At 38.2% G+C, this 13987-nt stretch overlaps 1 protein-coding gene across 1 annotated transcript; it reads right to left on the bottom strand.

Annotated features, from left to right (window-relative positions):
• Window positions 1-9534: 9534 nt before the first annotated feature.
• Window positions 9535-10220, bottom strand: LOC102951417 (ferritin heavy chain). Its single transcript, XM_015541301.2, is given in 2 exon segments — window positions 9535-9751; window positions 9754-10220. Coding segments are annotated over 2 exon segments (552 nt in total). The 5' UTR covers window positions 10177-10220; the 3' UTR covers window positions 9535-9622.
• Window positions 10221-13987: the final 3767 nt, after the last annotated feature.

Here is a 13987-nt window from a genome sequence, read left to right as displayed (position 1 = left end):
AAATCAGGAAGTCTAGCCAGACAGGAACAGTCAGTTATCTTTAGAGAAACTGACAGGTAACTGGTCAACCTGAGGAGCTACAATAATAGCTAGTGTACAAGGCAAAAACCAGGAATCTACAGGGAGGTAATATATTAAGATGTTGCAAGTAGACAGGGCAATTGCTTGTTAACAGATGCAAGGAAACAGGAAGCTAGCCCTAAGGCCTGGGGTTTAAGGGTTCAGAATCAGGTCTCAAGTGGCAGGGCCAGGAACATGAGAAAATCAGAATCTCAAACCTGACGAATCCCTTGATGTGCTGGGTTGCTTATCAAGATCAGGACTAATTATAGAGTTCGTATAAGAAACGGAGTCATAGGGTGAGGACTTGATCCCAGGAAAGAATCAGGTTACTGGAAGTGAAACATAAAGTGAAACTACAGGAGCAGCCGGATCAACTGAGTATTGATCACAATCATGACTTCCCTCTCCAGCAAGGCTTGAAATCTTTTGGAAACTGAGACAGGGCCTACCTGTTAGCATTAGTGACTATAGGCAGATGATTACATGAGACATTTTCCAAGTCTTCTAGTCATAATAAGCCAGAGAGATTAGAGTAAGTTTTCACTGTAGAAATGGTACTTAAGGCAATAGAAATATAATTCACTTTGTTTAAATTGAATTGGTTGAGCAGTCATTTTTACTCTTAGCAACACATACACGATAGAAGGAAAACATGGATAAGAAAGAGCAACAGCTCAAAAAACTAAATTGGAGAAACTATAAAGAAGAGAGGTACAAGAATATCCAAAAGGTCACACTGGAACATCCTTCAGAAATTATACTTTGACTCATAATGCGGTAGTAATTTGATCAGCCTGATTGCTGCTTTAAGAAGAACATTTGTCAACTTTGTATTCAAGGATTTACTTGGCTAGGGGAAGGGAGATTTTTTTACTTTTACTTCTGATTTATTCAAATACTGTCTAGATATGAGAATTCTTTGAGCCTTTAGGTCATTGCTTCCTGAACAATAAATAAAAGAAATGAAATGTCTTAGAAATACCTAGTTAAGTAGTTCTCTATTTAAAGAAAAATATTGTAATAATACACAGTTGCTAATAGAACAGAACTTTGCAAGTGTTATATTAGGTAAAAGTTAAATTATCACCTTAAAATTCTGATCACATATTTGCTTTTCAGTCACACCCACACTCGAAGATTATAATCACCATCAGAAGAGACATCTTTGAACATGAAGTCCAGTAATAAATAGCTGTAATTTCACAAATATCACCCCATTCTTCAAACTGTAATAATTTCACTTCCCACTGTGAACTTTAGATTCTAATTTATATTTTATATTAAATATATTAGTCTCTTCCAACAAAAATAAGATAAGCAAGCATATTATCACAAAGGAAGAGCTATGATAGAAATTTTCACATTTTGTAACTTTAATGCACAAACCAACTCATTTAGTTTGATAAGCATGGGTGTTTTTTTTTTTTTACTTCAACCAAAACTGAATTTTTTGTACTTTAAAAAAGAAAAAATAATATATCAGTAGTACTTGAGTATTTTGTACAACTGGGGAAAGAAATGCTGACAGAGCAAGCATTGAAAATGGGGTGCTGGGATAATGTTTGCACAAATACACATCACTTTCTTTTTGCCACTTAGAGCCACGGAATTGCTGCTGCTCTGCCTGGCAGTTCAATTATTTCCCAGGCTGGCACCTGCTATTCTATAACTTGATGGTGTTAACCACCCAAGACAAAGGTATATATTTGTTCTCCAAATGACTTCATGGAGTCCCCAAATCAGCTAAATCGTGTGTGTGTGTGTGTGTGTTTAGAAAACACACTTCAAATTGGCTTTGCTCAAAACTAAGATATATACTCAAAGTCAATTTTTCAGATCTTAAGAACATCTTAACACCTTACTGTCAAACACCTTGACCTTTTCACCTTTCACATTAAGATGTTTTGGCATACATGTCTGTTCTAACACCCCAGAACTCTGGGGTTTGACAGCTGAAGAGGTCTCTGAGCTGTAGGATACCAGGTGCATACCCTAACTAACCCCTAACCTTAACCCTAACCCTAACTCTAATCCTAACCCCAGAAGAAGTCAGTTTTATTATCTGGAGAGGACTCTGCACTGCAAAATACCAGGCAAATACCCTAACACTTATCCTAAACCTAACTGTAACTCTAACCCCTAACTCTAATCCTTAAGTCTAACCGTAGCCCAAACCCTAACCCTAACCTTCTGGAGAAGTCTCTGAACTGCAAAATACTAGGCACACACACTAATCCTAACCCTGACCCTAGATCTGAAGAAAGTGGCTTCCTGAACACACGATAAGAAAAGCTTATTTGTTGGGAGATTTTTGATAACTGATTCAATTTCTTCACTAATTATGGGTCTGTTCAAATTTTCTATTCCTTCCCGTTTGAGTTTTGGTAGTGTGTGGGTGTCTAGGAATTTTTCCATTTCTTCCACGTTGTCCAGTTTGTTGGCATATAATTTTTCATAGTATTCTCTGATAATTACTTGTATTTCTGAGGGATTGGTTGTGATAAATCCATTTTCATTCGTGATTTTTATCTATTTGGTTCCTCTTTTCTTTTTGAGAAGTCTGGCTAGGGGTTTATTAGTCTTGTTTATTTTTTCAAAAGACCAATTCTTAGTTTCATTGATCTGTTTTTTTTTTTTGATTCTATATTGTTTCTGCTCTGATCTTTATTATTTCTCTTCTTCTTCTGGGTTTGGGGTTTCTTTGTTGTTCTGCTTCTAGTTCCTTTAGGTGTGCTGTTAGATTTTGTATTTGGGATTTTTCTTGTTTCTTAAGATAGGCCTGTATTGCAATGTATTTTCCTCTTAGGACTGCCTTTGCTGCATCCCAAAGGGTTTGGATGGTTGTGTTTTCATTTTTGTTTGTTTCCATATGTTTTTAAATTTCTTCTTTAGTGGCCTGGTTGACCCATGAATTCTTTAGTAGGATGTTCTTGAACCTCCATGCATTTGGATAAAGAGTTGGTATCCAAAATCTGTAAAGAACTTACCAAACTCAGTACCCAAAAAATAAATAATGCAGTTAAGAAATGGGCAGAAGACATGAATAGACACTTTTCTAAAGAAGACATCCATATGGCCAAAAGACACATGAAAAGATGCTCAGCATCACTCATCATCAGGGAAATACAAATCAAAACCATACCACACTGAGATACCACCTCACACCAGGTCAGAGTGGCTAAAATGAACAACTCAGGATCCAGATGCTGGTGAGGATGTGGAGAAATGGGATTTTCCCACCAGTTGGCAGGAATGCAAACAGGTACAGCCACTGTGGAAAACAGTGTGGAGGTTCCTCAAAAAATTAAAACTAGAACTACCCTACAACCCAGCATTAGCACTACTAGGAATCTATCCAAAGGATTCAGGAGTGCTGATTCTTAGGGGTACATGTACCCCAATGTTTATAGCAGCACTTTCAACAATAGTCAAATTATGGAAAGAGCCTAAATGTCCACCGACTGATGAATGGATAAAGATGTGGTGTATATATATATATATATACACACCCACATACACACAATGAAATGTTTCTTGGCGATGAAAAAGAATGAAATCTTGCCATTTGCAGCAATGTGGATGGAACTGGAAGGTATTATGTTGAGTGAAATTAGTCAATCAGAGAAAGACAAATATATGTTTTCACTCATATGTGGATCTTGAGAAACTTAACAGAAGACCATGGGGGAAGGGAAGGGGAAAAAATAGTTACAGAGAGGGAGGGAGGCAAACCATAAGAGACTCAAATACAGAGAACAAGCCGTGGGTGGATGGGGGGTGGAGAAGAGGGGAAAATGGGTGATGGGCATTAAAGGGGACACTTGTTGGGATGAGCACTGGGTGTTGTATGTAAGTGATGAGCCATGGGAAACTACCCCAAAAACCAAGAGCACACTTACACACTGTATGTTAGCCAATTTGACAATAAATTATATTAAAAAAAATAAAAAAATAGAAGAAAAAAATAAACTGGAGCATGCTTAGAATCATAGATTTCAAAAGTATTTAGATAAATTAAAGTATCATTTTGTACATTTTAAATGTTATATAAATAAACCCAGCATAATTTGAATAATGCAAAATAAAAAAAAAGAGAAGCTTAGAAGCAGCCCCAAAAAAGAGATGTTTTGGCAGAGAAGGCAAAATGTCTGAATGAATTTTGCAATTATAATAACAAAGGGGTCTATGAGAGGTGAAAATAAGAAAAAGTGACCACCATGATATCACATTATAAAGTGCTATGGAAATGTTAATTATTATTATGTTTTATTATTTTAAGTTCTTGGCATCCTGCAAGAATGGAATTCTCAACACAAAGCAGATCACCTAAATGTACAGAAAAGAGCCTATGTTGATGCTTGTGACACTTCTGATAGTCTCTTCACATAGTACCTACACCTTATTAACTCCAGGAACCTCCACTTTTCTCCCTTCTAGTCATGATCAGGTTCACGCCTTCCTGACAGCAGAGCACCACCTCCAAAGTCTCAGTGAATCTTTCTACTCCATCTTTCATCCATTTTGAACTTATTCTTCACTCTTTTTATCCTCTCTAGTCTCTATCTTTCAGCACAGTCCTAGAAACACACTCTTTCCTGATTGAACCCTAAAACAGTTTCAATGATGTCTTCACTGACATCCTGATTTGTTCACCCTCTTCACCTAGTTTGCCAATTCCCTTCTTTTAAGTAAGTATAGACTTCTGTTTTCTCTTGCAGAGAACATACAGTTTAGGTGCATTAGTAGAGAAAGCGCTTAACTATGTGGATGTATCCTATCATAAATTCATCCTCTCCTACTTGGCTAATAATGACTCTTGGGACCTGCCATTCCCACTCTTTCTATATGATGTTTAGAACCAGAAAAGCAAACTTTGGGGGACTATAGCAAAAAGAGCCATTTTCTAGTACTTTATTAGAGGCCTCTAGAAGAAAGGGATTGAAAATCTTTTCTCAAAGGGGCGCCTGGGTGGCTCAGTCGGTTAAGCGTCCAACTTCAGCTCAGGTCATGATCTCTCGGTTTGTGAGTTTGAGCCCCACATCAGGCTCTGTGCTGACAAGCTCAGAGCCTGGAGCCTGCTTCAGATTCTGTGTCTCCCTCTCTGCCCCTCCCCTGCTCACAGTCTATCTCTCTCTGTCTCTCAATAATAAATAAATGTTAAAAAAATTAAAAAAAAATCATTTCTCAAAATGTGAAATTCAGATTGGTAGCAATAGAGTAATCATACTCTGTAACTAACCACAGAATGTTGGATGGGAAAAATCGATGCTCATTCATGTAATTTCATTTCTTACTAGGCATTATATTGATTGGTTAAATATGCTCACTCTACTAGCCATTTAAAATAATCTCTTCCTATTTGCATTTAATCTTTCTATTTTTATTTCATAGCTTCACTGAATTTCTTCACAAGTTCCCAGCAATTGACTTATGCCTAATCACAGCCAGGGTTCACTTTTTTGAATTTGTGCAGTTACAGAAATGCAAAGTAGAAGGCTCTGTGTCCAAATTTACCGTCCTTTGAATAATTCCATAAATCTCTTTGACTTCTTAGACCAGAGGCTGTCAGTTTGTACTGTTGGCAATTAACTGATTAATCTGTTACAGATATGTCCTGCTGGGTTAAGATTTCTGTAAGTACAATCAGGCTTGTAGGATTTCTTCCTTACTAACTTCTCACAGCAGACTTTGTCATGTTATATATAACTCATAGGTCTTGTAAGCTTCTCCTTTAGTTATTACCATATAGACTAATGGTTAGGTGCCTAGATCCTCAAGTTAGACTATGTCAACTTGAAATTCAAGTTCAGCCACTTATTGTGGGGCATCAGAGAATTAATGTATCTCTGAGTTCACTGTGATCATCTGTAAAATGGGGATAACAATAACACCACCTCTTGTGATGAAGCAGAAATGTGGTAATTCATGTAAGTGAATGAAAATATACCTTCAAGTATATATAGTAAAATATACCTTCAAGTGCCTCCTGTCTCCAGGCGACAACAGCATAAAATATGTAAACAAATGAGGAATCTTTATTTGATGAAATTTAATCTGTTATTCATGTTGCATTATTGTTCTTTCTCAAATTTTCTGTCCCCCTCAGGTAACATCCATCCCTCATTATCAGAAGGAGGAAATTTCTTAACATGTTATTTTGACAGCATAATTTACCCAGTTGGTTGTCATTATGATGATGCTTTAGATTTGTTTACAGTCGACTGTTCTAAGAGGAAGAATAGCTGGCCTATATTCTTCCTCATACATTACTGAAAAATGCTACATTCTCTTGGTGAAATTTTGTTGAATGACTGTGTAGCATACCTCTTTGTAAAGTGGAGAGTGATAAATGAAAACACTTCCTACTTATACTCTTGATTTAATTAGTTGTTAAAATAATCTCATATTGGACTTGTATGTTACTCTTAGAAAATTGGCAAAATGCTAATACATCTGGTTTAACTAGGCTAAGTTCATGTCTTATTTAACTTTGATTCCCTAGCACAAACTCATTTATTAAAATGAATGCTTATTGAATCAAGTTAAGTAGCCACACAGTAAACAGATGAACGTTGTGGTTAATAATGTGGGCCAGACTGAAATACTTTTCTTGTCGAGAAGCTTACTGTAATCACCTTATTCTCTAGCATAATATAATCATTTATTAAAATGATAGAATATTTTCCTTATATAGGAGATAGTGGTTTTGTATGTTGTTGATATCTGCCTGAGAATAAAATAGGTACTTTATCAAATTTGTTGGAGGTGTCATGAGAATTGATACGTAAGACTAGTTGTGGGAACAAATTTAAATTAAAAAATCTGCAAGAGTTCACATTTAGATATTGCCTTGTGCCCACTCTTGTTTGGGAATAATGCATCTTCAGTCCATAGAATTGTATCATGTACTTTAGGCCTAGAGAGAAACGTGATAGACCCTCTATGGAACCTGTAGAGGAATGCATTGCAATAGGGTGCTCAACCTAAATCAAATAATGATGCAGACAGTGTTGATGACCTCCATTGGAGGAAAAAGAGGGGTAAGGTGCTGCACACTAAGCACATTACTCATTATATATTAATTTAACAATCTTGGACTTTACTAATTAAATGCTTTGTAGCATATATGCCTTATTTTTTTTTCTCAGAATTAAATATGTGCATTTTGAGGGATTTTAGCATGCTTTGGAGAGAGGAACGGCCAACTCATTTCCAGAAAATTCAGGCACCAACTGCTTTTGACCAAAAGGTATATTACTGACAAAAATTCAGCAGTCTAATCTGGAAAATCAAAATTAAGAATTCTGCTGCTGGTGAGTTGAATACATGGGTGAATAATATAAGCTACTTAGCAGCTTTGGACCTTCGCTCAACTTGGGTTTAAATACTGGAGAACTATCAATGTTATCATTTCCAGAAGTCATTCTTTTACAAATGGAGATTAGGATATGATGGAAAAATACAGTGTTGGGAGTTATCCATCAGGAAACAAAATGGAAGGTGTGTGATATCTATCCAGTGTCATGGTGAGGACTCTCCATATTACACTTCTGCCTTAAAACTTACTGTGCTAGAAACTTCACAGCAAAGATTCCAGTTTTTCATGGTGATTTTTTAGTGAAAGAGAGTGAGGTTTAGCTGCCAGTCATGTGCTTCTGGAACAACATACAATGAGATCTTTTGATGTTGTTTCCAATCATTTTCTTTAGAATACTGTTCTGTGAGATTTCATAGAAAAAGGATCCCATGATCAGATATTTGGGAAATGGTGAATATTTTATTCCCTTGTCATAAATTCATTGTGTATATATTTTTTTTACATTAGAAACTTAGAATTTCCAGAGTAAACAAAAACTTAAAAATAAAACAAAAAATCCTGCTAATTCAACAAATGCAAACATTATATATGTGTATGTGTATATGTGCATGTGTGTATATGTATATATTTATGAATTCATTTTTCACTGAACATGTGCCAATAGTTTGTGGCACTGGCTGATACTGATGTCTTGGGAAGGCTGGTCTAAGGAATTAAAAGCTGTAAATTATAAAGGAAATACTTACAGGTGAGAAGGGATGCCTATGGTAGCCCCCTTCAACTACTCTGTATTTCCATCCAGGTAATTTAAAAAATTTTATTCCTTCCATGCTTTCATTCTTTTTCCTTTCAGTGGACTCTATACTGGGGATAAAGAAGAAAATGTCACTTACTGCTCTAGAGGAGCTTTATATTCTACTAGAAATAATTACAGTGGAACCTGGTAAAGGTGTGGTGATAACAAGAAGATATATTGGCTTCAGTTTTCTTTCTTTTTTTAAAAAGTTTAATTATTTTGAGAGAGAGAAAGATTGCACATGAGTGTGCATGAGCAGGGGGTGGGGCAGAGAGAGAGAGAGAGAGAGAGAGAGAGAGAAGCAGGCTCCCCACTGACAGAACAAAGTTCGATCTTACCAACTGTGAAATCTTGACCTGAGCTGAAATCAAGAGTTGGGGGCTCAACTGACTGAGCTACCAGGTGCCTCGGCTTAAGTTTTCCTGATAGCAAATAACAAAAACTAAATCAAAATTAGATTCATGAAACCCAAAGGCAGAAATACAACCGGGCTTAGGAAAGGTCTAGAGAGCAGCTATATCATTTCCAATAATGCAGTGCTTTTCAGCAAAGAGTGTCTTCCTAAGCAAACATTCAGAATCTGGTCTGGATATTCACAATGAACTCTGCTGCTGGCTGGAATGAATACATATACACATACACATACACATATACAGATATACCTATGATACAAATTAAAGAAAACACACATAAGTGGTAGTTTTGTAATGCAACATGTATGGCAAGCATTGACCACAGGAAATTACTACCAGTATGTAGGGTGAAGCTGGCCTAAGACTTGTTTCCTATTAACACTGTTGCCCAGGATAAGGTTGTCAGAAGTGCTCTGACATTCTGACTTCTGAGATCTCCATCTTGCTATACAGATTTAACCATTAGCATTTGTATTATTTAATGAACATAAACATTTCAGATAAAGCCAAAACCCTCTCTATTTTAAACTCTGCCCAATCCCGTTCCCTTCACTTCTTCCCCAGAGGCAACTGCAGTCACGATCATCAGGCCATGTTCCTATACTTTTACTATTCACATATACCCACATTCATCAGGGCCCAAACTCACCCCATTCAACCCCCATCCTCATATACCCAAATCGTTTATAAGGGTAAGATTAATATTGTATTTTCCAGGGTCCCATGGAATACCTTCTCCCTCCATCTTAAGAGATCCTGAGCTGCATACAGGTGGGGTTGGGTGGGCAAAGGGACTCCTCGTTACTGATTTTAAAACTTAAAAGGTGAGAGATGTGCACACAAATCAACCAGAGACTTTCATTTATTCAGAAACCAAATAACGTGATTGAAACCAAATAATTTTATTTATGGAAAACTGGAAGAAAAAAAAACTGGGACGTTTTGCAAAAGCAATACTGCAAAATGCATGCCCGGCATGGTGACCAGGGGAAGTCACCATGCACCCTGTGGCTATGGGAAGGCAGTCCCAACTCAGTTCTTGTCGCTGTTGCCCAGGGTGAGCTTGTCAAAGAGGTACTTTGCCAAGCCATCTTCCGGGGCCCCCATCTTGCGCAGGCTGGTGATATAGCCCCCCAACTCTGATGACCTTGACTTGCTCGTGGCTCGTGGAGGTAGTTGGTCTCCAGGAAGCTGCACAGATGGGCGTCGTTCTTGTCGGTGGCCAGCTGGTGCAGGTCGAGCAGGCTCTGGGTCAGGCTCTTCTCCAGGTGAAAGGCGCACTCCATGGCGTTGAGGCCGTTCTCCCAGTTGTCGCGGTCAGGCTTCACGATGTCGCGGAGGCGGATGCGGCCCCCACGCTGGTTCTGCAGCTGCATCAGCTTCTCGGCATGCTGGCTCTCCTCGTGGGACTGGCGCTGGAAGAACTTGGAGAAATTCTCCAGGGCCACGTCGGCGCGGTCGAAATAGAAGGCCATCGACAGGTACACGTAGGGGGCGTAGAGCTCCAGGTTGATCTGGCTGTTGATGGCGGCCTCGCATTCGGGGTGGTAGTTCTGGCGCACTTGAGAGGACGGCGCGGTGGCCATGGCTGGCGGCGCTGGCACCAAGGCGAAGGCGAAGGTGGCTCAGAAACGAGGGAGGTGAGGCCGAAGGCGGTGGCGGCGGGTCCCTGGTGCCTTTTCAGAGTGGGTGAAGAGGAAGGCTAGAGGCGGGTGAGTTCCTGGGCTGGCGGCTCTGGAGCTCTGGGCTGGAACTGGAGGGTCCATCACATTACCCAGGAGTTGGATGACAGGTGAGGATCCGTTCACCGATCATTGGGGTCAGAGGGAAAGGGGCCCAGGACTGTGGAGGGCCTAGAGGCAAGGGCAGGGTAGGTGGAGCGCGAGTGCTGTTCTAGGTTCTAAGTAACCTGAGTGACACAGGGTGACTCTGTGCTGAGTGTGTGGTCTCTGTAATATTTCAAAATGTCACTCATGGGGAGCCTGGGTGGCTCAGTTGGTTAAGCCTCCGACGTGGGCTCAGGTCATGATCTTGCGGTTTGTGCGTTTGAGCCCCACATCAGGCTTTGTGCTGGCAGCTTGGAGCCTATAGGCTGCTTTGAATTCCGTGTGTCTCCCTCTCTCTCTGTCCCGCCCCTGCTTTCGCGCTCTCTCTCTCTCTCTCAAAAATAAATGAACATTAAAATGAATGAATAAAGATGTTACTCACGAATGTAAGTGCAACGGTTTTGAGTTAATCACATGCATGGTTTCTTTGAACAATTTACATGAATACTGTCCTGATGTGATTGTGCATTTAATACGGTGCTTTTGTGGTATCATTGGTATATTTAGTATCATAAGGCTTTATTTGGATGGCAGCTATCCTCTGTGGCTCAACATCCATGATGTTGACACTTCTGATAGCCTCCTCACTCAGTTCCTAGACCTTACTAGTTTCAGTGACTTCACTTCTCTCCTATTCATGGTCAGGTTCAGATTTTTCTGCCAGCAGAACAGCACCTCCAAAATCTCAGCGAATCTTTCTACCTCTCGATCTTCCACTGTTTTTGCACTTGTTCCTCATTCCCTTTATTCTCTCCCATTTCATAAACTTTCAGCTTAGTCCTAAAAACACATTCCTTCTGCCCTGTCTGGATCCCAATATGGACAGTGTCAATGATCTCTTCACTGACATCCTGGATTTGCTTACTCCCTCTTACCTGGCTTGCTAATTCCCTTCCTGCTGGGTAAATTCAGATTTCTCTTTTCTCTCACAGAAAACAAAAGTTTAGGTGCATTCTTAGAAAAAGCACCACTAACCATGTGGATATGTTCCTCCCCTCCAACCTTATCTGTACTTTCACTGCCACTCAGAAAGCTTTTTTTTTTTTTTTCTCTCTCTCCCAGTTATATTCTATGGAATGAGACACAGTGGTAGGGAATACCACCGATCTCAGACTGCCTTTCATTAATTCATTCAGTCATTCAGCAAATATTTACTGATTAACTAATATGGCCCAGGCACTGGTCTGCAATTTGGGCATACATTAGTAACAAGGAGAGAAGTCTCTGTTCTGATGAGGTTTGCATTCTAGTGGAGAAGCAAAACAAACTAAACAAACACAAAGCTGCCTTATTTCCCCCCTTATTGTTGCAAATACATACATACAAGATATCATGCATGTATATGGAAATTTAGAAGGCAATATATTCTTATAACTCAAGGATATATTAATGGGAGACTTAAGACTAACCTAGGTATTTATAATTTATTTATTTGTGCATTAATTCAACAACCACTTAGATATTCCAAATATGTGTCAGACACTGTTTGATTCTGCAAATATACAGAAGAATCAAATGTGCTCTCTGTTCTCAAGGTACAAGATACAGTGACAGAATATTATAGGTGCTCTCAGATAAAGTGAGGATAAAATGCCTATTTTCATAGAAAGGCTTAATCCCAAGGCTTTAATTAATGCAGTAATTTTTGGTCTCTTTATTTCTCTTTGAACATTGGTACTATTTTATAATCATTGTTTATGATGAAAACAAAAGATCAAATATCAGATGTCACAATATAAACTTACCTAGGCAGTTTTAGAGGCATGTGATTGTTGATTCTGTAAATAAAGAGAATAACATCTACTTGATAAGTTGATTTTAATGATAGAATGGCACTACAGATGGAAAAGAACTACGTGATCATTTTCTCAATGAGAAAATTGTATCCTGTATTTTCTTAACACCAGGGTTTGGTGTTAATATAATTGTAGACTTTCAAAATTTTCTTGGAAGATTCCATTGTAGACTTCACTGTAAGAATCTGTTTCAGCAGAAGAGATCTTGATTTTTTAGAACATTTTCTCATTGTATCTTAAGATTGTTTAATAACTAATTTATCTCTATAATTATACTCTTCAAATATTTAAAATAATAATACTGTTGAATGACTACTAAGGGGTGATAGTGGTAATTCTGTAATATTTCATTCCTCATCATTACCTCCTAGGGAAAGAAGGTAATGGTAAAATATGTATTATAAATAAGAGCAACTTAACACTTAACCAACTTTTCTAAAGGAAATCAATAAAGAAGTATGAACTGGAACTTCAAATTTCTACAAAATAAATATACATAAGTATAAATGAAAGCATTACATTCAGTTTTTCTAAAATGAGAAATATAAAAATACAGAGAATGAGAAAACTTCAAAGCAGATCATGTTTCTTAAAAATATTGCCACAGGAATATAAGATAAAGGTTTCTTTGAAATGTTTGTGGTCAGTGTTTGTGTTGTATTAGTAATAGTGTCCTGCATAGAAACAGAACCATTAGTATATATATGTGTATGGGTGTATAAATGTAAGGATTTACATGTGATTATTGAGGCTAGTAAGTCCCAAAATCTACAGTTGGCAAACTTGAGACCTAGGAGAACAAATGGTGTAGCTCAAAGACTAGCAGGCTAGAAACCCAGAAAGTTCAAGTCAAAAAGGTAGTAAAAAAAAAATCAGTTTCCCAGCTCAAAGCCAATCAGGATGGAGGGGTTCTCTCTTACTTGGCGGTAGGTCCACCTCATTGTTCTCTTCAGGCCTTCAAATGAGTGAAGGCTTACTCACATTAGGAAGGGCAATCTGCTTTACTCACTCTACTGTTTCAAATGTTAACTTCGTGGAAAAATACCCTCACAGGCATACACAGAATAATATTTGACTAAATATCTGGGTACCCCCTGGCCCAGTCAAGTTGACATGTAAAATTAACCATCACAGCATTAGTCATAGTAAATGCAGAGTCAACAAATAAAACTTACAGTGCCATAAGAGGTGAAAATTCTTTGACTTTCACTTCTCTTTATCACTTAAAAATGTTATAACATTAATAGCTAGACAGTAAGTTCTGACACAATATTAGTGATTAACCCTTGTTCATTCATTCAGTATATTTCTAGTGAGCACCTATTATATGCTAGGTACTTTTATAGATACTAACATAGAAACTTTTTCTATAAACTCATATTTGCATTTTGTTGCAGTGAAGTGATATTCAATGTACCATATAATTCTTTAAAAATTAATACATGCAGGGGTGCCTAGGTGGCTCAGTTGGTTAAGCATCTGACTTCGGCTCAGGTCATGATCTCACACTCTGTGAGCTCAAGCCCTGTGTTGGGCTCTGTGCTGACACCTCAAAGCCTGGAGCCAACTTCAGATTCTTTGTCACCCTCTCTCTCTGCTCCTCCCCTGCTTATGCTCATGCTCATTCTCATGCTCTGTCTCTCTCTCTCTCTCAAAAATAAACATTAAAAAAAATTAATACATACAATAGGCTTTATGGTATATTCATAGGTAATTAGACCATAAGTAGCAGCCATTGGTGGCTTATGTCACTCTCCATAAATAAAAGTGTGTGT

The sequence above is a fragment of the Panthera tigris genome, chromosome X, assembly GCF_018350195.1.
Source record: "Panthera tigris isolate Pti1 chromosome X, P.tigris_Pti1_mat1.1, whole genome shotgun sequence".
NCBI lineage: Eukaryota > Metazoa > Chordata > Mammalia > Carnivora > Felidae > Panthera > Panthera tigris.
Note: the sequence above shows the minus strand (reverse complement) of the source record. Positions and strands in the feature narration are given on the sequence as shown.